This window comes from Stenella coeruleoalba (genome assembly GCF_951394435.1).
Source record: "Stenella coeruleoalba genome assembly, chromosome: 6".
NCBI lineage: Eukaryota > Metazoa > Chordata > Mammalia > Artiodactyla > Delphinidae > Stenella > Stenella coeruleoalba.
In genome coordinates, this window is record NC_137151.1 from 72,448,845 (window position 1) to 72,475,232 (window position 26,388).

Consider the following 26,388-nt stretch of genomic DNA (forward strand, 5'->3'; position numbering starts at 1 on the left):
GAACTTCAAAGAAATAATTTAACGGTCATAATATTCCTTTATTAGTACCAGCTTTTCAACTAAATTGTCTTTTGCTAGAGCTAAACAATTTAATATAAAAAATGCCATTTTTTTGTTCATACAGTATTTATTTAAAAAAGTACAGTGGTTAGTTTTGCAACAATTTGCTTTTAGCCAGATGTATCATATAAATCTATGAAAGTAACAAATGAGATAAGAACAGTATAAATAAGGAGTTTTTGTAGTATTTACATGTATATAGAAACTAGCCCCAATGGTGTTTTAAGAAATTAAGTTTGCAGTTAAAGTGAAACTACTGATTCAGCATACTGATAACTTATTTTAATGCTTCTTAAAGTTTTATATTTTCTACACTAGTTTTGACTATAATTTTGCATAGAATTACTTATAAAGTATATTTCTGCATTTCACATCACAGTAGGAGCTTTTAGTATAACAGTACAACAACAAAAAAACCCCACTAGCTCAGAAAAGGTCAGATCTGCTCAAATCTAGTTTTTCTTAGTATCTGGCTTCTTACTTTTGGGAACAAGGAATACATTGCCATCTCTCGTTTGCTGCAAGGAGTATTCACTTGGGGAGTACGGCTTTCCATCTTCATCACGTAGCATGCTGAAGACTTCAAGATACAAGGTGCTGAGTTGTTTTTTCAGTAGATGGAGGCTTTTGTCATTTTCTCCTTTTTCTTTGAGCAATTTTTCTTTTTCATCTTTTAAATGATCTAAATCTTGCTCCAGTTCCACTATATTTTCCAGTTTTCTTTTTCTGCAGTTCTGAGCAGCCACTTTATTCTTACCCCTCCTACGTATGTCTCTAATTAATGCAAGTTGAGCCTCGTTGAATTGCTCCTTGGACATCATTTCATTGAAGTCATCAACTGGGAGGTTAATGATTTTTTCTACAGGGAATGGGATATGGAGAGCTTTTGCCCGTAGCTCATCTCTTGTGAGATGAGCCTCCAAGCGGCTTGAATGTTTGTCTTTTGTGAATGGGGTTTTTCGATGACCAGGACTTACAGGCACTTCTTTCTTTGGTGTATTTTCACACTGGGCATCACACACTGGAGCACTGTTCCTCCGAGATGATGACAAGGGTTGGACTGTATCCCCAGAAGGCCTTACTGGCTGTGTTTTAGGACCCTTCTGTTTGACACTTCCAGGAGAACTATCTATTTCTTCCATTTCAGAATCACTGAAGCCAAGCAGTGTGTCTCCACAGATGGTAGATTCCACTGAGTGTTCAGGTGATGCCATGCTGGGACTTGTGTTCAGTGATATGCCAGAGTCAGAATCATTGAATTCTGCTGTTGCACTTTCAGGGTGGTTTTGGTTGAAGGCTTTACAAAGTGATAGATCAGAGATATCAATGGGCCCGTTTAGAAGTTCAGAGAGTGACTGGCTTAAAGTAGCAGAGGAGGGCATGCTGTTGCTGGTACTGGGCTCTGCTATGAAAGCGGAATAAAATTCATCACCAAAATCTGTATTTACTGTGGCATTTGAAGTTAATGAGTTCACTGTCAACTGGCTGGATTCTTCTGTGGAGAGGATGCTGCTGAAGGAATCCTCAAAAGCACTGAGAAAATGTGGACTGCAGTTACCTACTTCTTTTTCCAATGAGGGGATTGATGAATAGAAATGATAATTGTTGTTAATTTCCGCCAGTTTGGTTTCTGGACTTGGAACCATGCTAGTCTCAGCCAGTTTGTCACTTTGAATATTAAGACACTGCATGGAAAAGAAGTTTATACTATGTTAAGTCAAGGTTAAGCTATTTTTAATAGCTGATAATCCATATCTGATGGTAATCTCTCCCCACCCCCATTCACACCAGGCTCTTCTAGAATTCAGAGGTAATTCCCATTTCCAACAGATACTTATGCCTAAGCATATGTATTATTTTCAGAGTTCCCAGATCAGACTTCAGGTTTATAACCTGATCTGTCCCTCAAGACATCCAGTCCATTTAACTAACAAAAGTTCACTGAAGTGAGCATGGGCAGCTCTCATGACTAATTTAAAAGCACCCTCCAATCCTTCCTATAAGTAGGTGGCATATAAATAATAAATAACTGGAATGACTAAAGGGACTGAATATAAAATAGCATCTTTGGTATTTATTATATTAGATCTTAGTTACCTGTAATTCTGGAATGGATAATAGCTCCTCCCAAACTTGCTCAATATCCTGCTGCATATCGTCTAAATCAGCAGTGGCTAACTGAAGGACAGCAGTTTCAGGTGACTGAGCCTGATTAGGAGCAATAAAGACTGGGCTGTCGATGTGGCTGGGAATATCAGGAACAAGTGACTGAAACGTAGCTGAAGAAACCTAAAATTGAGAAGGCATTTATCTACATGAATCTGCCACCAGCAGTGGATGGGTATGCTCCAAGGCCATCACAACATCTTAGACTGGAATTGGCTGCAGTTCTGTATTTCTCTACTTATAATGGGGACTTACGACTCCTATTTCTATATAATGAAACAAATGTTTTTGTCCTGCCCAGCTGACTCCACTTTACTCATTTACTAGCTTGATTGCTTTATCCTATGCATTTGAAGGTAAACGTCAAAATGGGTAAGAAGAATCTTTAGTATTTAATTTGTATATATGTATGTAATACCTAGTATAGTGCTTCAGACAATAAACTTATTAAAATTGTTAACCGAAGAAGTCTTGGTTTACTACCCAGCTTGCTTTTTACTCACCAAAATTTCTAAGTACCTATAACAAGAGAGTTAACTTGTTTCCACGGTTATGCTCACCCATCCCTCTGGCTATGCAGGAGTAAACGTTTTTGGTTTTGTATTATGTGGGGGAAGGAGTTGTGTCTTTTTTTTTTTTTTCAAATCATAAAGTTACCTATAGGCTAAGGTTTCCTTGATAAAATTTGCTCCTGAAATAGTTTTTCATTTTTTTAAAAAAAATGGAGATACATCAAAGGGACCAATATACGATATGTTATGTATAGTTGTGGAGATTTGCTGTTAACTAAATGTTAATACCTCATTGTCATCTACAAATGGGAATGTCTCTGTCAAAAGCTGCATGCAGTCATCGAAGTACAAATCATCTGGTTTGGGAATGTGGGCTACCTGCATAAAAGGGAAAGACACAAAGGAAGAAAAAAATTGTTCCGTGTTCATAAAATGTTTACAGTCTAGTTAGTCAAACATTCCTCTTGTTTCAGAAGTCAGTTTAGTATAGTAAAGAGCACAGAATCAAACCAGACTATCTAGTTTCAAATCTTGGCCCCCACCCCCCTATTTATTGCCCAGTTTCTGGGCAAGTTATTTAACCTCTTTGGGCTTCAACTGCTCATCTGTAGATAAAGTAGGATAATGGTAATTAACTCATAATTGTTGTGTTGATTAAATCAATCAATATTTCAAGTACTTTAGTAGAACAGTACCTGTCACAGTACATGAATAATCCCTACTACAACAGTCCTACTACTGTCACTACTGTTGCAGCTGTTTGATCCTTACAATTACATAATGTTTTTATAGCTTACAAAGCTCTTCCATGTAATTTATGTCCTCCTAATCCTTACACTGAGGTAAGTCAGTCAGGCACTGAACTCATCAGTAGGCTGAGGTTGGGAAGTTGACTTAATAAGTTCATGAAGTAAAAGGCAAAGCTGGAACTCAAATCCAGATGTTTTACCTTCCCAAGAACTGAGTACCCTGTACCTGGGAGTAGTTGGCAGATCCACTGGTTTCCGACGGGATGTGTTGTGCTGGCTGAACCGGGAGGAATTCACCTGTCTCTTCATCTAGTTGTAACTGAGCGAAAAAGGCTTTCTCTTGCTCCTTTTGCAGTTGTTCTTGTCTTTCCTTTTCAAGTTTTTTCTGTTTTTCCCGCTCATGCTCCTTCCGTCGTTGACTGAAGTCAAATACTTCTCGACTTACCCCGAGATCTATATCTTGCCTCCAAAGTATGTCAATCAAATCCATGTCCTATGTTTAAAACAAAAAAGGAAGGAGAGAGACCATGGTTAAAATAGTTTTAAAATGGCAGATACCACATAATTTACATTATGCCATTGCTGATGGTGGGGGGTAGGGAGATTACAAATAAAATCTGAATGGGAACACAGATCCAAAGTTCTGGAAGGGCACAGTTAATTCTATTCAACGTATGTATCTTTTTTTTTTTTTTAAAATCACCTACAAACAGCTATCCAATGTAATCACTCATTACTTGGATTATTAACAATTTGGGTGATGGTAGAGGTCACTAACAACAAAGTAACAAATGTTGCACATTAACATTCTTGAATTAAAAGAACTCCCACACTTGTTTAATGGAATAGAGAAATTAGAGCAAGCACTCCAAGCCAATGGTTTATTATAAGAAGTGGAGTTTGGAAAACATGATTGAGCATGTGGAATTTTTCCCTAAACTTGCTTAGCAAATACCAGTTTACAGGGGAAAAAAAAAACCCAAGTTAAACTGTCAACCTAGCAGTTGTGAAATATCACCTTTCATTTGGTCTTCGCTATAGTGGATTATCTTTTCCCCATCATTTCTCGCTACTGTCTGTGGTTACTTATTAAAAGTTTCCTCTTTTTTTTTTTAATAAATTTATTTTATTTATTTATTTTTGGCTGAGTTGGGTCTTCGTTGCTGCGTGCGGGCTTTCTCTAGTTGCAGTGAGCGGGGGCTACTCTTCGTTGCGGTGCGCGGGCTTCTCGTTGTGGTGGCTTCTCATTGCCGAGCACGGGCTCTAGGCGCGTGGGCTTCAGTAGATGCGGCACACAGGCTCAGTAGTTGTGGCTCATGGGCTTAGTTGCTCTGCGGCATGTGGGATCTTCCCGGACCAGGGATCAAACCTGTGTCCCTTGCATTGGCAGGCGGATTCTCAACCACTGTGCCACCAGGGAAGCCCCAAAACAGTTTCCTCTTGACTTGAGTTTTAGCTCCTGAGGTATGAACAAATTAGTAAATTCAAGTCCTAGCAAATGGTAATCTTGTGTGGGTGAAGCAAGAGATTGCCAAAAGAACTGGGAAAGGGGTAGTGCCCACTAGGCTCATTCCTGAGAAATCGTAAATAACCCTCTTAATAACACAAACCAAAAAAAGGTGGCTCTAGGGAAAGATGGAAGGTAATATGTTCTAAGATATGGGGAGAATTGTACAATGAGGGAATGGTTATTTTGATTTATATTACACGGCTAGGCTTAGGTTACCATGTCCATATTTTCCTAACCACACATGTGTCAAAAGCAATTTTTCTGATTTACAACTTTAGTTTTTGTAAAAGTCTGAACAGGTAGGAAATGTAAATCAGTTTCCATTTAACAAATCATCTGTGTTGAAAATAATGAGATGGAGACTGGAAAAACTGACAGAGAAAGGGAATTGGGATCTGAAGGCCAGCAGACACAGTGTGTATAGACATCAAACTTTGTATTGCGGTTCAGACAGCAGTTGGCAGCACTGGGCTGCCCAGTGCATTTACGGCTCTACTACTTTCAGCCTCCAAAGGACAAAAAACAACATGGCTGTTGCTTCACTGAGCAGTCAGGCTATTTCACCCAACAAAGTACAAGCACAGACCACCCAGCCTAGAGGCAGCCCAGCTAACTGGATAGTAGAGGCCACCTCTAGCCTTGATTGAAAGTTGGTGTTAGAATCTTAAATGCTATGAAACCCTGCTCATGAGGTTCATTACTCTAGCTTTGAACAGTATAACTTTTAGTACAAAGCACACACAGTAGGTATAATTAAAGCAGTATCTGTAGCTCTTCAGAACTGGCTAGGGTATACCTGTTTGTAAGCCAACATCTATTAAGGGCTTTCTATATATGCCAAGCATTGTTCTAAGTACTTCAGATATACACAAACCAACCCTCAAAACCACATAAAGAGGACATGTATCCCTGTTTTACAGATAAGTATATTGAAGCTTAGAAAGAAGACGTACTACGATAAAGTGCCAGGACAGGGATATATACCCAGGCATGAGTACAATATGAGCCAATCCTGGACTCCTGATTTTTAACCACTAGCCCACACTAAAAATACGAAGTCTGATCACTGGACAGTGGTTCCTAAGTGGGGCAGGAAATAAAATCCATTGTTGTATATGTAGACTTTGCCTTGACGTATTGGTGGTGGGAAGAAGTGGCCATCACCACTTCAAAAGACTGGATTGAGCAAATGTCACCTGGATTATTTTCCTCGCCACAAGCAACAAAATAGGAATCGTAGAGCATTCAGTCATACGTGGCTATCTTCTCAGGGGGCTCCCCACTAAAATAAAACATGAGAATTTCCATTTTAAAAATAATTTGTTTCCACTTTAATAGACATGTTTACACAAGGGTCATGTGAAAAGAGAAAGGCCCAAGATATAGAGAAACCTACTTTAAAATTCTAATTAGGTTGGGCCATATCTTCTGAGGGAATCTAGCTACAGCTGAGTATCCTGTCTGGGCCATTCTCCAAACTGGAGCTAACGACCAAGGTGCTAAGTCTCGTTCAGGGTGTTCACTACTAAATGCTAGCACTAAAAATTAAGGAAATGCATACTCATGCTATCTCAATTGAACTCTAGTTTCTCTATAAAATAAGCAGTACCTGTAGCCACCTCTCTCAAAAACTGACACGGAAAGTGCACTGAGCTCTTCAGAAGGTCAACAATAGAGAAACCCAAATACTTGTCCCTGCACCTGGGGGTCACTCTGCCACATCTGCCCTCACTTCCCCAGACTGCCCTAGGCCTGGGGCTTCTCCTTGTTCAGAGATCCCAGGATAAAAACCAGTACTCAGTTTTGACTTTTCCATGGAAAAACTGAAAGAGCACTGAAGAATTTACGTTGGAAACACCTCATAAATATGACTAGTCCAAAGTATTCCTAGAACCCAGAACTATGGGTGGGAGGAAAATTTCTAATGTAATTTACTCTAAAATTGTCAGTGGCAATCACACCAAGAGTTGATACAACTCTGTTCTTTCCTTTTCCCCCCTTTCCTCCCCATCAGATGTCTTGAGTGGGTTTAGGTGTTTTAGCTATAAATTTAGTATAATTGTTCCATCCTACCCCTACCATATGGATGTTGGTCGATCAAATGAAATGTAGAAGAAATTTCTCTATAAATGTAAAGTATATGTAAATGTTGTTATGCATCCCAACAAGAAGTAGGATGGGCCCTACTACTTGCTGTAAGTGAGACCAAGCTCCAGGCCAAAGGATAATAATGAAGTTACAGATGGAACTGTAGTGGGAGCCTTGAAACAACACTCAGCCATAAAGCTACTTGGTTCCTCCTCAGGGAAGGTATGAAATTGACCACTAGGCATGTGAATCGTGTGTTGTAAATAAAAGTAAATAACATACACTTTTATGTAAACTTTTATGTACACACACAACACCCTCTCAATTCCTGACATGACTACCCTTCAATGCACAGCCCCAAACCAATTCAGTGTTTTAAAATTTCCCATAACATAATTAGACAAGGACACATTGATGGATCCTCATCAACAAACAGGAAAAATAAAACACAAAATGTCATTTGGATCAGCTCCTGAGCACCTGTTCTTGTTATCTGATCTGAAACAATGCTGGACACTGGGAGGTGGAGGGGCTCCTACAGCCAGAGCTGACCGTCTCCACCAGGAATGCCACCAAAAGATATTTCAAGTGACAACATCTAATTGTTCTTAATGAAGGCTGGGCAGCCTTCAATGAGATAATAGACCAAGACAGGTTTCAAAGTGTTCTCAGAGGTTTTCATTTTTAAGTTTATTTTTATATAATGTTTAATCTTGCCATGCGAGGTCTCTGAAAGAACACATCTGCTTAAAAAAAAAAAAAAAAGCTGAGTTTTAACCACTTTGAATTCCTTTAACACAGATGTTCTGATCAAATTCAGAATTCAGTAACAAGGGGTTGCTTGTCATGGCCTTGATGTATCATATACTGTGTTACTCAGATTTTCACATAAGTTTTGGAAGAAAAAACCTGCAGCGATTTGATATTGCATGAAATATTCAAAGCTTTATGTTGAAAATGAGAACAGCAGAAGTTTGTTGACCCACGACTCACTGGTGGGGAGCCCTGCAGGCCCAGGACTGTGTTCTGTGCTGACCTCAGGCAGTGAGCTGTCTTGAAGGAGCCCTGTGACTGGGCACATGACTTACTCCACAAATGACCCATCTCTCTGCAAAATTCCTGAACCATCTAAGAGGAGATAGCTGGGGTGGTGCCCATAACAAAACGGACAGTATGGAAGGACAATGCCAGTGGAAGAATTAAACTGCTCTCCCACACTTCAACCTGAGGCACTGGGGAAGCATGGCTGCCCTGCAAGAGGGCAGATAAAAAGGGTCTGGGGAGGGAGAGGAAATGTATGGCATTTCAACAGGTATTTCCTTAAGCTTCCCAAGGGCAACACAGGCACTGGCTGTGAGCCTTCACATGCCATATGGAGCAAATGCCGTCTGACATGCTTGGTGTCTGAATTTTTGTTGTTGTCCTTTTGCAATTCCTGAGTGTATTCCACGTTATGTTGCTAGCTTGGCTTCGACAAAATAAGGCAATTTAATAAGAACGTAAATGTTTGACAATTCACGTTAAATCACCATCTGGCCCAATGGAAACAGTCATATTGAAAATGTCTCTCTCTATATATATATCATCATTTGCCATCTGGGTAATCTGTTACGCATTTTATGGGAAATCTGAAGTTGGACTATTAACTCGTACCACTTTAAAACAAATGTCTTTGTTCCAGGATAAACAGAAGAAAGCCCTTGAACACAGAATCCCATAATAATATGTCTTTTGCAAGCCAATTTTAGTGCTTTGAACAAACAAGCATTTATCATGCTCAGATGATCCCCCCAAATCAGAAAAGATAAAGCAAAGATATCATCTCTTCCTAAATTAAAGCAATTCAGTAAACTAAGGCTTTAGAAAAGTATTTGAAATGAAAAATAAAATGGTTTTTATTATATACATTCAAATGTATAAATGAAGCTTGCACCTCCCAACCCCTTTCCCTACCTGCCCTCTCCCATCCTCTGTTTTGTCCAGAGGATGACGGGAAGGTCGTGGGAGGTTTCTTCTAAAAACAAATTTCACCAATAAACTTTTTAAAAAAATTGCACAGATAACTAACTTTGTAAACAGACAATGAAAACTGATCCTCACTTCCAATTTTACAGTATAAGTGTTAAGACAATGTCTCAAGTGATTCCTTTTTTTAAATTTTTAATTTTTTTTACATCTTTATTGGGGTATAATTGCTTTATACAGATTCCTTCTTAAAATCATGTATTTCCATTAAGAAAATAATAAATCTTCTTTTAAAGTTTCTTCTCCTGAAATCGATCTCTCCATCCAAATATTAACTACTGGCATTCAGAGTCTAAATTGCTTTTCTTTCATACATTTCAGTCTTTATATTATGCCCAAGTGGTTATATTATTCACCTAAAAGCTAAATCTGGTTTAATATTTTTTTCCATAGAAGCTGCTCAAATGTTTTTGGGCAAAACCGGATGGAACATGAATCTCATCCTACTGTCCGTTGAAGTATAAACCAAATTAAGAGCTATAGGAAAGTACAAAAACAACTGAGGGCATGCTCGAATTCTGAAGAATTGATTGAACAACAACAAAGATCTCCTTGATTCCCAAGGCTCTACTCTGCAGTCACAATCCTTACTCCTAAAGTAAAATGACACCAAGCAGGTGTGTTTTTAAAATACATCTCACTGATGACTATTCTATTTCATAAATATTTATCTGCCTATTTACTTCTCTCCTGCTTCATTACAAGAAGATACACAAGACAAGGCCAACTGTTTTCTCAGACTTCTAGAGAAGGCAGATGAGATGACAGGTTATTCTCTACAGTCTGCCCACATTCAGGTACTTTTTTTGAGTCTACTGGACTGATTTGCTAACTTCTGAATATATTGCTGTAATAATTATGGAGCAGGTGATAAAAAACAAAGATCACAAAAAAACATATTTATATAGAATCACAGAATGTTAGAGATGGAAGGGGACTTACAGCCACCTAGGCCAAGTGTAAATGTCACTGGGTTAATCTGTGTTAACTACAGCTCCATTTTTAAAAATAACTGGCCTAGCAACCAGTTTCTATGTCAGCAGAGACTCCTAACAGGTAAAAGTTACCACTAATCCAAGTTTTCCTTCTCGAGAAAACTTACCAGGGATTATTTCCTCAATCTTCAATAACTAGCAATTCTTTTTGTTTTGCTTTGTTTTTTAATTTATTTTTATTGGAGTATAGTTGCTTTACAATGTTGTGTTAGTTTCTGCTGTACAGCAAAGTCAATCAGCTATAAGTATACATATATCCCCTTCTTTTTGGATTTCCTTCCCATTTAGGTCACCACAGAGCACTGAGTAGAGTTCCCTGTGCTATACAGTAGGTTCTCATTAAAATAACTAGCAATTTTTAACAGCATAAAAAATCTCAAACACACATCAAGACATGAATTATTCAACAAGTTAAAACTCTAGGGACTTCCCTAGTGGCGCAGTGGTCAAGAATCTGCCTGCCAATGCAGGGGACACAGGTTTGAGCCCCGGTCCAGGAAGATCCCACATGCTGTGGAGCAACTAAGCCCGTGCGCCACAACTACTGAGCCTGTGCTCTAGAGCCCGCGAGCCACAACTACTGAGCCCACACACCTAGAGCCTGTGCTCTGCAACAAGAGAAGCCACGGCAATGAGAAGCCCGTGCACCACAACGAAGAGTAGCCCCCACTCGCCCCTGCTTGAAAGCCCGAGCACAGTAACGAAGACCCAACGCAGCCAAAAAAATAAATTAAAAAAAACCAAACTCTAGATCACAAATGCATCCTTCTACCCTTTTGTCTTTCAGCTAAAAAATGGTCCAGTTTCCTCACAGTCCAGCTTGTTACTGTGTACAGACATTTTCATGGGCTGCTTCCTGTTCACAAACAAGTTTCTCAGCAATGACTCAATCTAAGAAATGTGATCCAGCCAGTTTACTGGAACTCTCACCCATTACGCTTGTCTGTACACTGTAAAGCATGATGCAAAGATAACAGCAAAACTGGAAAGTGAATAGACTAGGAACTTGGACTATTTTCTCAAGAGGCACATGTGTTTGGCCAAAAATAAATCATAAAGGACAGTTAATTTCCAAAATAGCAGGTGAGGCCACTGCTACGAAAAGTGGATGGATCCAACTTTCCCATGGGAAGTTTCATATCTGGGTGCCAGCAGAGTTAATTTCTGGTTGTCTGTATTTAAGCAGGATGCTGCTGCTGGGCCTCAATCAAAGGGCTTATGCAAGGGTCAGTCACTATGTCAAGAGAATGGCTTGGTTAGATAAGCAAACTTCAGGACATGTTTTTTCTCATCTCTTCCCCATTTTGAAGAAGCCATGAATGTATTCAGTCCTGGATGCTGTCCTCTGCACATGAAAGGAACTTTGTGACTTGGTCTTCCATCACTATTAGAATGAGTCTACAGGAAAACACACACACCCATCTTACCAATATAACCTTCAGGTGCACTGGCTCTAACTCCCTAACTCACTTTACCTAACATACACTGAAACTAACCTAGCGTGGACTAACCAGGTCGTCAGATGTCTACCTTGAGCTCAAACAGCCCTGTTTGCTCACCCTCCTGCCCCTCCTCCTAAAGGGCAGCCCCCATGAGGGAGGGCAGTACCCTAGCACACTGGAACTACTGGGGCTCTTTACTGCCACTTCTGAACTTCCTCAGTGATCCTTCACCCTCTGTGGATCCTGCATTTGTAAACAGAAATTATTTATTTCTATCTTAAAGCTCCTTTTCAGATTTAACTGCCTACAATTAAGCTTTAAAAGCTAAGAATTGGGACAGTCACCCAGGCCTGCTGTTTCTTGCCGGTAGCCAAAGACCTGTGTGCCTGTGCTGGTGGTGGCAGTGATGAATTTTAGATACATATGTATTATATACTGTAATATAGAAAGATTCTAAAACATTTAGACTTTTTTGTGCATCCTGTTAAAATACTTTCCAAAGGGGGGGGTCTTTAATTTCTTTTTTAGTGTGAAATTTTTGAGTATGAAATATTTCATACTAATAGCTAAAAGATCACTTCAGAATGGTGATAGTTATAATAAAGGTGGTGGTCAAGATTAACAAGATTTAGTGTCCATACTACCCTAAATGGATCATTAATCCAGCAACCCATCTACTACATGCATATAGCTCGCCATTCAGGTGCCAGGAACTGCGCTAGGTGCTGGGGACACAGAGATAAACAGAGGACAGTCTCTGATCTCAGTTTAGAGACTCAAGGAGAAACATGTAGGAGCCAAGGCAGCACAGAGGAAGTGTCACTAAACTGCACAGAAAGACCTCACAGGAGTGACAACTGACTTAAGTACGCCAGTCACAACTGCATGAACATCACACCCGCTTAAACAAGGGGTAAGCCGGGTTTTTCCAAACATCTAGTCCACATGACTATCTGAAAGCAAAGGAGGTTTTGGAGTGGAGAACACAAACAACCCATCTCCACTCACTCTGCTTTCTTGGTCTCCCCTCTGGTGGCAGCAATCCCCCCACGCCTCCCCGTTTCCCCCCAGAGGCTCAGATCCTCCAGCACGAGGAAAATTCTCAGAGACTTCCTCCTCACATGTAGACTTCTCGGTCAGTATGACTCATCTCAGCTGAGATGGGAATTACTGCTAATGCCACAGTGTCACAGAACGCTGCGACTGAAGGGGCCCAGAGGACTCACAGCCCCTTCCATTTTTCAAATGGGGAAACAGGTCTAGAGGATGAAATGACTTGCCCCAAGGTCAGAGATCAAGGATTCCAAAACTACTATGGTCTACTTTTCTAATTTTACAAATCCTGCCAAGTTATTTGGCAGAGGGGGAAAAAGATACATTTTTGCTTCACTGTTTCAATTTGCACCTCTGGCCCCAGCTTGCCAGTCTGCAGGTGCCTCGCAGCTTCTATTTGAGCTGGCATTTGCCGAGCACTTCATGGTTTGCAGGGGTGTTCACTGCAGAGCAAGGGGGAGGTGGCTTATCTTCATCTACGAATGAGCACAATTAGGCTTTGGGCCTCGAGCATCCCTGCCCCAAATTGCATGCTTGGCAAGTGGCAGAGCCAGGACCCCAACCAAGAACTGATTCTGAGCCTGTGGGCTCTTCCCACCACTGCAGGACAAAGGCTGCAAACTGCTTTAGCCCCAGGTGGGACGCTAAGGCTTGGAAGCTGGCTCTGCTGAAGCTCAGACCCACCCTTCCTGATGACTCAGGGCAAATACAGTCAACGGCACACACAGAGCTTAGCATTTAAATCTTCCCATAAAGCCAATATTTACCCCGTACTTTGTATATCTTATGTTATCTGGTCTGACTAAACTGCAAACTCCTTCAAGGCATGACAATGTCTTTTTTTTTTAATTTATTTATTATTATTTTATTTATTTATTGTTTCTGGCTGCATTGGGTCTTTGTTGCTGTGCACGGGCTTTTCTCTAGTTGCGGTGAGCAGGGGCTACTCCTGGTTGTGGTGCGCGGGCTTCTCCTTGCGGTGGCTTCTCTTGTTGCGGAGCACGGGCTCTAGGTGCGTGGGCTTCAGTAGTTGTGGCTCGTGGGCTCTATAGCGCAGGCTCAGTAGTTGTGGCGCACAGGCTTAGCTGCTCTGCAGCATGTGGGACCTTCCCGAACCAGGGCTCGAACCCATGTCCCCCTGCACTGGCAGGCAGATTCTCAGCCACTGCACCACCAGGGAAGCCCAACAATGTCTTTTCTTAATAGATGGTAGATGTACATAGTATAAAATTTAAAAGTTGCAAAAGTAATCTCCCAGTTATCCTTCCCCAAGGCAACCATTGGCATCAGTTTTCTGTGTTCTTAGGAAGATATTCTATTAAATACACACCCGTAGGCACACACACAAGTAGCATATAATCATAATGTTCCACACTTATTTCTCCCTTTTTAGAGATGGTTCTATATCAGGGCCTAGAGTTGTTCCATTATTTTTAATGGCTGAGTAGTATTTCATTATGAGGATGTACTATATTATTTAATAATTACTTAATCAGCCCCTCATTGGGCTTTTAAGTTATTCCTAATCTTTTGCTATTACAAATGATGCTATAATGGCTACCTTTGTACATAAATCATTTCACGAATGTGTGAGGATTATCTGTGGGATAGATACTTAGAAGTGGAATTGCTGGTCAAAGAGTATATGCATTTTTATTTATGATACATATTGCCAAACAGCTCTCCACAGAGGCTGTACCTTTTACACCCCACCAGCAATGAGAAATGCTCATTTCCCCACTCTGTTCCCCACTCATGTGTCCTTCACACCTTGCGGCATATTGGCACGTGGTACCCACTCAATAAATACATTGTAATTGTTGATACAAGGTGTCCTATATTAATTCCAGAATCATTTCAAAATCAGCCCTCCCACTATTTTTAAAGATAACAAAATTAAGACTAAAGAAGAGAATATACTGTACATATATACAATCAGTTGTCCGGCAAACAGCATTTGTTTAATCAACAGTCTATGTCCAGCCAAGGTAACCTTGGTTGGTGCCTTTGGAGCTGGTAAAACATCTGCAGGGGCAAGAAATGTAAAGGCCACGGTGCACACAGATAGACAGAGGCTAGGCAAAGTCTCAACAGGTGAAACAGGCAAAATCAGCAACCTCAGCCCTTCTAACAGGCAAGGTAAACTCCAAAGAAAAACCAAGTCCAATTAAAAATGGAACTACCATATGATCTAGCAAATCCACACCTCGGCATATGTCTGAAGAAAACAAAATAATTTGAATTTGAAATAATTGAAATAATTTGAAAAGATATATGCACCCTGATGTTCACTGCAGCATTGTTTACAACAGCCAAGATATGGAAGCAACCAAAGTGTCCATCAAGAGATGAATGTTTAAAGAAGATGTGGTGTATATATATACAATGGAATATTAGCCACAAAGAATGCAATTTTGCCATTTGCAACAGCATAGATGGACCTGGAGGTATTAATGCTTGCTGAAATAAGTCCAATAGAGAAAGACAAATACTGTTATGTTTTCATTTTATATATGGAATCTAAAAAATAAAACAAATGACTATAGCAAAACAGAAACAGACTCACAGATACAGAGAACAAACTAGTGGTTACCAGTGAAGAGAGGCCTGGGGGAGAAGAGAATTAAGAAGTAACAAACTACTAGGTATAAAATAAATAAGATACAAAGATGCAATGTACAGCACAAGGAATATAACCAATATTTTATAACTTTAAATGGAGTATAATCTATAAAAGAAAAAGCAGGTTCAGCCAGGCTGACCCATCCATCAGCTCTCTAAAGACCAGGAAAAGGCATCCTTGTCTAGGGATGTGTCTCTCAGAAACCTATGTCTGTTGGCCATTAAATTACATTGAACACACAATTGACTAAGGGGAGCTGACAGTGATCTTGCAGATCACAGACCAAACCCCAGGTTTACAAATGAGAATCCCAGGGCCCAGAGATGCTAAATGGGTAAATGGCCCTAGGTCTCATTTGACTGAGCAGAACCCAGGAGGGGGCATCTGGTCAACTAACACAAATTAGATTTCAAACTAGACTTTCCTATTGCATGCACGCATGCATTCATTCATTCATTTATTTGGCTGCGCCGGGTCTTAGTTGCGGCACTCAGGATCTTCATTGTGACACACGGGATCTTCGTTGCAGTATGTGAACCCCTAGTTATGGCATGTGGACTCTTAGTTGCAGCATGCATGCAGGATCTAGTTCCCCGACCAGGAGTCGAACCCAGGCCCCCTACACTGGGAGTGCAGAGTCTTAACTACTGGACCACCAGGGAAGTCCCCCTATTGCAATTTCTATTCCTTAAATTCATGAAATACTAGGAATTATTTTGAAAACAGACGTTTACAAAACTGTTGTATGGCATTTGACCCTGCAGCCAAATTAATGGCCTATAAAACTCTGTTACCTGACTGAAGTTTCTGCAGAGAACTTTCCTTTCCCTACTCTTAATCTCTAAATCCTGGGTGGTCTGTGTCCATGCTCAATACAATAGAGCTAAGAGCCTCCCAGTTCTAACCCTTACTTCAGGCAGATCGTCTCCACTACCAAGAGCAAAAGTCTAAAAAAAATTAAACTGGACCCCTGAGAACTCCCAAATCATGGGGTCAAAGCCTTGGACCCACTAAATGCACATTCCAAACGTGACTGACTCATCCAAGGCCTCACCAAGACCAAGTGTGACCTCGGAAATAGTTCTACAACTGCTTGGAGAAAGGAAGCCCTCAAGACACCAGTCCTTCCATTTGCAGTGCTTTCGGAGCACAAAATACTTTCACTTGCATGACTGTATCATTTAATCCTCATGCTACTCTGTGTGAAGATCAGTGGGATGAAGAAACAGGTTCAGAAAGGTTAAATATCAAAGGTTGCCCAGCTTGTCAGCTGCATCTGTAGCAGAAGCAGCCCTCTCTAAACCTGACGGACAGACCCATAAATCAAATCACCATTTAATAACTCGCAATGCCTCCCTTTCCTCCTCTATGCCTCAAAATAGAAATAAAATTCTGGTTTGCTCTAAGGGTGCCCATTGCAGTTGTTGGTGGCTTCTTCCTTTAAGTCAGTTTTGTTAATAAGAAAACAATACCATAAAACAGGCCTAAACTTTTACCGAATGATCTCAGGCAACCTACCTAAACAATAAACACATGAAGTCAAGCTCTCAGTCTTTTTCTCAAGGACAAAAGCTATGGGTCTGGTTTAAAATCTCTGGCTTTGGGAAAAGAACTCTCTAAATTAAAATATGAAAGCCAGATGTATGGAGTTTTCTAAAGTAAATGATCACACAAAGTGTGGGTATTATTTGTACCTTATTACTATTCCCCATGAAAGTATCATTATACTGCCCAACAAAAATACATGTCAAACATGGAATCAATCACCCTGTCTACTGGTAGGCACAGCACAAAAATTCCTTTCTCTCAGTGCCTAAAATAATTTCTTTTTAAAGGCCTTTTCTTTGGTCTGGATCTCGTGGAAGCTCTTTGCAGCCCTGACACCCACCATGTTTCCAATGCCGAGTAAACCCAGGACCCAAAGCAATAGGCTATAAAGAACATTAAGTTCAGTACCCGTCTAGAATTAGGGCATGCCATGTTACAGTAACTTTTAACCTCAGTTTCTCCATCTGCTGAAGGACAGGGTTGGCTTAAGTGACTCCTAAGATTCCTTCCTCTAAACACCTCTGATTATAAAAAGTCAAAAATACAAGTCTGAAAACTAATTTTGAACTTTAAAACAAGCTAATTTCATCTACCTATAACAGATGCTCTAAAGCAGTACTTTCCAGTAGAAATCTAATGCAAGCCACATGTGTAATTTAAACAATTTTAGTAGCCTTACTAAAAAAAAGTGAATTTAATTTAAACAATATATTTATTTCACCCATGTCAAAAAATTATTCTATCATGTAACCCAAATGTTTCAATTATTAACGAGCTATTAGAAGTGACAAAACACTCAACATACATAACAAATCTCACCTGAAGGCATCACATGAAATGCTGTCCCCCCAGAATAAAGTTATATTCAACAGAAAAATATCTTATCCTGCTTCTGTCTTAAATTTTAAATAATTCATTAAGATTAAAAATGCGGATCCTCAGTTACACCAGCCCCATTTCAAGTGGTCAAAAGTGACCAATGGCAAGTGACAGTGCAGCTCTGGGGACCTACAGAGTGAGTCCTCCACACTCCTTAGGGGGGAATTCTAATGAACCAAACTCCTCTGTTTCGCAACACCGTAACATTAACCCTTCCAAAGGACACTAGGCAGTATTTATACTGTTAGCAATTACTTGCAAAAAGCTACTGGGCACCACGGCCAGAAGGGGCCCCAGCTCTATGCAACTGGAGAGGGCTCGCACGCGGCAGCAAGGACCCAACGCAGCCAAAAATAAATAAATAAACTTATTTTTAAAAAAATCAGTACAGGAATCTTTTACTTTCCTTAAGGTAAGTCTTTTCAATTAACCCACTAAATAAATATGTAAGGACAATGGCTACCTGGTGAGCCTTTACATTAAGATTTGAAAACAAAAGATCACAGTGCCAACATGCTAAATCCAGGTAAAGGTAAGTATGACACAATCTAACAATAATAACAGTAAGTGCATTTACTGTGCGCTTTCTATGTGCTCAAGACTCTTCCAAGCACTTGTACCCATAAGCTCACTTGTACTCACACCAATTGGCAAGGAAGGTGGTATTAAGATCCACACCGTTTATCTTACAGAAGAACTCACATAACAGAGGCTCTTACTCAGAATACCCAAGGCCTCTTTAGGGAGGCTGCACAGTGCAGTCCTGCCAGGGCTCTGCTGCTGACTAGCTGTACAGAGAGCTCTGGGCTGTAAGGAAAAACCGAGACATCATACCTGTCCTCACAGAACTGTTTTTCATGTGGGAAAAAGGTATGTGAATGCCACTTAAAAATACAGAAGACAAGCCAGGGGTGAGGTATTAATGCTATTAATAAGTTCAACACCTGTTGCAGATGTCAAAGGAACATGAGAAGCATCTAATTCTGAGGCTTCTGGGTCTAACCACTATACAAAAAATAGAAGGTGAGCTCCTGATGTATTTACATCAGACATCACATGGCAACACCGAAGGGCAGTGGGTGTAAAAAGTTTTCAGCTGTGTCATCTCCCCCATGGGTCTTATAGAAGGTCTTTCCCTTCACCACTCTGCCTTTCTAAAGAGTTACTTAGAGGTAGTTATTACAGAAGAAATATTTCAGTCTTTAAAGACTAAAAGATGGGCTGGGGCTGGGAAGAGGGCAAGGCCACAGGGGTCAGCTCAGGAAGGCTGGGTTTAGCCTTCCACTAACACATTTCCCCCCACCCCCCCACCACCAGCTCTTTCTGTTCATACAACCTGCCTGTGGACACTGCCCCATCTCTAGGCCCAGAACCCCAGAGTAAGAAATTCTGCTACCAGTGAAGGAGTGTGTCTGGCATGGGGTTCAAAGAGATGGCTCTTCAATCCACATAAGCAGGGGATCCAGCAGACAAGCTGGAGGATCCCACAGAGGAGACAGGGCACACATAAGGCCTTGCCATTGATCGGTTTTCTGTCTCCACAAATCAGGTCCTCGCATGAGACCAGGACAAGCCACAGGAGAATATGCAGCTTATAGCGAAGAGTGAAAAGGGGCGTGGATTACCAGAATTCAAGGAGGGATTTTTTTTTCAAGTGGGCCAAGGAAATCTCAGATGCCACACATTCAAACATTCCTGACAAAGAAAATGTATAAGTATGATAATAATCATCACAGCCACCAGTTGTTGTATGCTAGGTCTTGTGCCCAGTTATTACTTAATCCTAAGAATGCTGTGACATACCTATCACCCACACCTAATGATGATAAAGCCAAGGCACATCCCACTGTATTATCACTCATTCAAGCTCCCTGGGCCTCGATTCTCTCTGTATAAGTCAGGGATAAGGCTCCTTACCTCACAGGGCGGAGTAAGGAGTACACAGGACAAAAATCAGTGTGTGAAAGCACCTGGCACCTGGCCGGCATGTGGAAGAGCCTGAGAGACTGCGGCTGCCTTCCCCAACACTGCTAGATGCCCACATCTGTTAGCTCAGGGCGCACAAGCAAAGCCTCTTTTCTGGGACAGAAAAGAGAGGATATTGTCTGTTTTTTCTCTCTTGGGTGAATTTTGCTAATCACTGAGGCCGGAAGCCAAGGATGAGATGGTCCCAGCTGAAGGAAGACGGTGAGAGCAAAGGGATCTTAGCGGAGGTCAGGAAGAGAGAAACTCTCCCTGTGCCACCACAGAGAAGAAAACAATTCATCCTAAAAGCAAACCGGCAACTTCTGGCTCGTTCTTCCTCTCCTTTCACCAATGGAGTGAATACCCTGGTGATGAGTTTCTGTTAAAACCCAGGAACAGCAGGACCTGCAAGCTTGAGCACAGATGGTTTCACAATGGGGCCAATAGGAGAAAAATCTACTCCCTCCTTGAAAAAGGGAGCTTAAAAAAATTTCTTCTTAAATGGCTAACAAAGGTGGTACAGATCAGAGTGACAGTTACAGATCTTCAATACTGCACTGGTGATGCCAAGGCGACGAAGCCACACCTGCACCACAGCCAGAGCCCCTCAGCATCTCTGCCGACACCTGCCCATCTTCTGATGCATGGGCCATAATAACTTCCTGTCCACATCCAGCTCATGTGTCTTGCCCTTTCCAAAACCTCCCATGATTTCCAAATGCCTTAGATAAACGTGAAACGCCACGCATGGGCACCGAAGGCCCTGTTCAGCCAGCCCCACATTAACCTTTTCACCCCGAGTGACCCTATATGCCGCCACAGGCCAGATCACGCCTGCACCCTTCCTCCAGCTTCCAAGTGAAGCTGAGCCAAGAGGAATCCTACCAGCTTAAAAAATCTAGATAGACTGCTACCTCCTCCAGGATGTCCTCTCTGAGCACCCCAGCTGGAAGTGACATTTTGTCCTCTGCGCTGTCATGTATCACCAATGAATATCACTTGTATATATACCAAGTTCCAAGAGGGCAGTAATGGATTCGCTCTCACATCTGCTGAGCAAGTACTATTAAATAAGCACCAGGCATGGTGCGAGCCACCAGAATTACAAAAATGACAAAAACATAGTCCCTATCCTAGAGGAAGTCATACCTTAAGCAGGGGAGATGGAGATGTAATTTATACTCATTATGATATGAAACATGCCCTATAATCCAGGTGTACAAAGAACAAAGGGACTGATTAATTAGGAGAAGGGGTAATTTGAGAAGCAAATCTCCTTCAAGGAGGATAATATATTTGCTACACTATCTATCTTAGAAGATTAAAACAACTTCATGCCCTGAAAGTTCCCTAGGGCGTGTTAATACCTAATAATACTTGTGGAATGAATAAGTTACATTTAGGCTTAGAACTCAGCATTTTCACTGTGTACCTAAGGTGTCTGGGGGGTTAAAGAATTCTAATTAATAAAGGTATCATGTTTAGTATCAGTTATAGCCCAACTACTAGTCATAGAAAAATTATTTAACTTCATTCAAATTTTTCTTTGGGTACTCTACTAAAAACAAAATATTATACCTTAAGAATCATAAATGCACATTACTTCAGGTTAACAATAAAACTGATCTTTTGAGACAACAAATGTGATAGTATTTTCAAATACCCATTAAGGAATTTTGTAATCTGGATAATATAACAATTAGTCAATATAAATGCGGATTAACTGTATTTTCATAGAGGACACGTGCTATTTCCCTCAGGCTGATTGTCAGGAAAAGGACAAGAAAGTGGGCAACCTCACTTTCCTCCCTATTCTAGATTTTGTTTCTAAAGCATCAATCTATCACCAGAATAGCTCAACCTCTTCAGCTACCTTATAGCTTCCCTTACTATCTGTCCTCAGTACCCAAACTTCTTCAAAAAGTACCCGGTGGGCTTCCCTGGTGGCGCAGTGGTTGGGAGTCCGCCTGCCAATGCAGGGGACGCGGGTTCGTGCCGCGCTCTGGGAGGATCCCACATGCCGCAGAGCGGCCGGAGCCTGTGCTCCGCAACGGGAGAGGCCACAGCAGTGAGAGGCCCGCGTACCGCAAAAAAAAAAAAAAAAAAAAAAAAAGTACCCGGTAGAAAAGGCAGTCAAGACCCAGAGAGGTCTGGCATATGACTTTTAACTTCACCCTGAAATTTTAAAAAATGTTTAGCTTATCTTTTTAGGACTAGTTCCCTGCAGCTATAGGCTGGAAAAATGGTAAATAGCAGCGGTAACAATCACCAGGTCAAATAAAACTGCTCTGTGTTAAAGGATCTGAAGGAGACACTCTACCTGAGTAAATGAAGTGTACTTGGTCCCTCTGGTTTCTAGAGTTTTCATCACGTTCTGTGTTCTCTCTCCCACTACCCCCTTCTGGTTTAGAATAAGAGGTATGAACAGGCTGCCATCGGAGGAGATGGTGGGCTACCCTGCAAAGAACAAGGAATATCCTGAGGTTTCCTGAGAACAAACAGTAATATCCCGGCTTCAAACTGTCTCTGGAAGTCACTGCATCACAGTGGTTCCACTGGGGCTGGGACCACCACCTAGAAGCAATTGGAACGGTGTCGGGACAGGGGAGGGCGGCCCTTTCTGGTCGTCACAGTGAAGCTAAATACCCTGTAATGTGGGACAACCCCCCATTCCAAAGAGAAGTCCAGCCCCTTTGCCAGCGGTACCCTCTTTGAGGAACACTGAGGGAGCTCCTTGAGGTAGAGACACTGTCTTAATGAATCTCTGTAAAGGAGCCCCTCATTCTTTAGCATCTAACCAAACACCCATAGTCATCAGACAAGGAAGGAAAGCAAGAAAGGAAGGGAGAGCAGTGATGACGGACTTTCTAAATCCCTGTTCTGCCATCGAGAGTGGCATGGCCATGGACAAGTTACTTTACCTCTTTGAATAGGTTTCCTAGTCTGTAAAAAGGGGGTAACAGCCGCCATCACCATAGCTTTATTGTCAAGATCAAGTAAGAGGGAACATGTCCAGGACCTAGTACAGTACTAGCAGCTGTTCAGTAAATGTTAGTTTTTCCCCTTTTTCTTCCCCCTGAAATTGCCAGTTGCCTGTATCCTGATGTCTTGTAACATCCAAAGGTTGGTTCTCTTTATAACGTTGCAAGCGAGTTGGTAATGCAAGAGAGTCGGTAATGTGAACAAAAATGAAAGAGTAATTGTTCCCTCCGCCTCCATTATTAGCTCCGCCAGCACACACACCGGTCACTGAAACCTGATGGCACAACGGTGCTGTTATCAAGTGAACTTTGGAAACCTGTAGCACAGGGCAATGCCATGCGCTCCGGAGCCGCAGGTTTCCAAGAGTCCCACAGGGACAGAGGAAAGGGGGGTCGTTTTTACCCACATCTCTCTGGGGAGAAAAGGCTTTATTTTTCAGGATCAACAGAAAAGATGTTCCCCCAGCTCTTCTTAAGATGCTTTTCCTCCTTTCTGAACCTCCCCCCAAGTTCAAGACCCAGAGGCCCAAGTCCTTCAGCAACACCAAAAACTTCTGTATATAATCAATCCTGCCCTGGCATCCCAGGGGCACCTCATGGGGGAAGGGGGCACAGAACCTACCAATAGTGGGGATGCTTATCGAATCTGGGAACTCCCCTAAGGGAATCTCCATCCGCGCACTCTTGAGAGGAATTCCTAACATTTCATTATTATTGAATCACTCTGTGGTCACATATGTGCACTCCGCTAACCAGAAGAAATATATAGCATAAAATGTGCCATGCAAGTCAGAATCAAGTAGGCACTGCGGTCTAATAGGATTCCCACGCAACCTGCCCCCAAGCAGGTGTGCCAAGTGCCCCAAAGGCAAAGCATCATGTCTGCTCTAAGATTCCTGAAAAGAAGATGGTTTGGAGAAAAGTGCCAGGACTCTGATGGCAGAGAATGCTCCAGTGCCAGCTCTAGCTCTTACCAGCTATGTGACTGCTTTGGTCATTTGCCCATGGCCCCCAGATCCCTTCCCCATCCATCCCCAGGCTCCCTTGCTATATGGCTTCCAGCTACATTCCAGCAGGGGTCTGCGAGAGGAGCGGGGGATGCTGGATGGTAGGAGGCAGAGCCCCTCTCTCAGTGGCCCCAGCTCCTCACTCGGTCCAGCTGCGGGAGGGCCGGTGAGGCCCTGGAATTCCACCTCCTCTCTCTGCCCCTCCAGCTCTAGGGCTGGCAAGTGGTTTCCAGAGGCTGCTAATCTCTGGGTTGTCTGTCTGGTTTCTCGGCTCTCCCATCACCTATATAATTAATTTCCTATATGAAATCCTTCTGCTTAAAATACCTCATGTGCTTTCCAGTTCCTAAACCGAACTCTGGACTGCTTCTTAACCTCTCCAAAGAATTTTCTCAATAATGACAAAACATACCTTAACAGGGTTGTTAAAAGAACTAAAGATAATGAGTGTAAACACAGCACAAGTAAATACTCCCCAAAATGCTTTCCCTTTTCTCACATGAAGGACCTAAGTACAAGCTGCATGTCAAGGAGCAAATCGAAGTGGTACAGAAGAGACCAAAAAGCTACATTCCTCCTGGGTTCATTAAAATGAATCCTTTAAACTAGTTTTCCTTTTCCTCCCAACCTCTCCCCCTTTACTTCTAGAACCCTTTTTCCAAGTGGAAGGTTACCTGGAATCTCCCCACTCTCAGTCCACTGCCCCAAGGATTCTCCCAAACGTGCAGCCTGGTAAAGAAGTGTCTAGCAGAGGGTGAACCTCTGTCTCTGGAGAAGAAAGAACCTGAACCCACAGTCTGGTTCTCATTCTTGGCCTCGTCTCAGCTTGGGAACCAGCAGAGAAAGAACATACAAGCTGGGGGTAGCACTAAGCACACCGGCCCCACCCCTGTCCTCTGGGGTTGGTTTCTCAATGTACATTTTAAACATGTTTCATTGAGAAGTACCAAGAACAAAATAACTTCTTCAAAAACTGGCAGTTTTTTCTATTACAAGAAAAAAAATGATAGTTTTTATTTTTGGTGGTTTTCATTACCAGGATTGTAATGATTAAAAGAATTTGATTTTATTTTTTTGGCTAGGTCAAAAAAATTCATGGTTCTTCAACACGCTCTAGCCACAGCAGCAAGACTCCCTGGCTCCAGGACTGTAAAACCCACCAGCAAAAAGCACAGGTTCTTAATAAGCCAACCCTCAGGCACCTGGAGAAGCAGTGCACGTCCACCTTGGGTCACACCCCTGTTCCGATTCTGTTCACAGAAGGCCTCAGAACCTGATCAATCATTGCTCCCTGTATTCTAATCCCTTAGAATTGCCGGGGGATAGGCTGGGTTCTGCATCCGTGTAATCCATACAGTTCTGTGCTGAAGCAGAGCACACACAAGAACGTCAAGTCTGGAGTAAAGCCAATTTCTATACCGTTTATCAGCAGGCCCCTTACATACACAGTTAATACTGTCCCTGCCTCCCAAACAGAATCGGGAGTGGGCACTAACCCACCCCAACATCGGCTACATCCAGAAAAGGGAAAGGGCATTTAATGCGAAGAATGATTCACTGAAATACAAGCATGCACTGCAAATACCGTTAACAGGTACTTTAAACACATAGGTACATCATTCAGCACAAAACAAGCGAAAGAACAGGACTGTTTTTTTAATCTTAAAACAATAATAGGAGGGACAGGTTAAAAGAATTTCAAACTACTGATGACTAGAATTAGAAAAGCAGGCAGCTTCCTGAGGGCAGACTAGATGTACCCCCCCATCACGTGATGGCCGGGGGAAGACTGGACCTGGGCCACACAAAGATGGGCCTGGCAACACTGGAGAGAGGTCACAGCTGGCTCGGGGCGCCCACGCCCTGCTGGCCCTGTTCCCACCCTGTCTGCAAGGCAGGGCTGAGGCAGCTTCAGAAGGCACTGAACCACACCCTCGAGTGTAGTGCACCACACACACACACACACACACACACACACACACACAAACAATTCAGAAGTTAGCCCCAGTTTCCAAAGTGTAAACCAGAAACCATCCAGGTTAAGTACAAACGATAACCACTGTGGTCAGAATATAAAGTTGACTTTGCCAAGCATATACAGAGAATCAAAAAGCTGAGTTGCTAAAAGTGGCCTTGTAGGTGTTAAGTTTTTTGTTTTTTAATGGAGGAAGATAGAGGCCCAGGAATGCAGAGCTCAGAGCTTCCTCTAGGAGGCAGGGTTGGGTCCTGGCCTCCAAGCTCTCCAGCCTCCCCAGTGCCCTGCATTGGTCCTCACTGCCTTTTCTATGTGATTGCCAAATAATCTACGCTGCAGGTTATCACTCGCCACACTCCTGACCAAACACACTTCTACTAACCCACTTGGGGAAAACCTTTTGATGACAAAATTATCACCCAAATCTCCATGAGGGATTAAAGAGCTCAAATTATATTTACTGAAGTTCAAACATTCACCAGGCATCTTAAACACATCTCCCAGATTTAGGTATTAATCTTAAGGCTGTGAAGGTCAGTGATCAAACATAAGAACACTTCCTTTCATGAATTAAGCAACATCCTAACCAGATTTTCTAAATCACTCTATAAATATAAATACCTTTCATGGGTACCAAGCACTGTGCCAGCTTCTCTAGGGTACTGGTTCTCAAACCTAATTGCACAAAGGAATTCCTTCCAAAGCTTGAAAAGATATTGATGCCTGGGTCCCACCCCCAGAGATTTTAATGTAATGAGGTGGTAAGGCCTGGGCATCAGTATTTTAAATATGATGGTGACTCTAATATAC

The 26,388-nt window shown here is 41.9% G+C and overlaps 1 protein-coding gene across 9 annotated transcripts in view; it reads right to left on the minus strand.

Annotated features, from left to right (window-relative positions):
• Positions 1-107: 107 nt before the first annotated feature.
• NFE2L2 (NFE2 like bZIP transcription factor 2) overlaps positions 108-26,388 on the minus strand; it is a 76,833-nt gene continuing 50,552 nt past the window's right edge. For 4 of the 9 annotated variants that reach the window (XM_079923545.1, XM_079923552.1, XM_079923549.1 and 1 more), the window contains exons 2-5: positions 3,714-3,980; positions 3,027-3,116; positions 2,158-2,349; positions 108-1,745 (exon numbers count right to left, since the gene is read on the minus strand). In XM_079923545.1, the coding sequence (XP_079779671.1) occupies positions 513-1,745; positions 2,158-2,349; positions 3,027-3,116; positions 3,714-3,977 (1,779 nt within the window). In that variant the 5' untranslated portion in view covers positions 3,978-3,980 and the 3' untranslated portion in view covers positions 108-512. Of the gene's footprint in view, positions 1,746-2,157; positions 2,350-3,026; positions 3,117-3,713; positions 3,981-4,505; positions 21,896-21,935; positions 22,900-26,388 lie in introns of those variants that run through there. The other 5 variants (XM_079923553.1, XM_079923548.1, XM_079923547.1 and 2 more) reach the window with 5 other exon arrangements.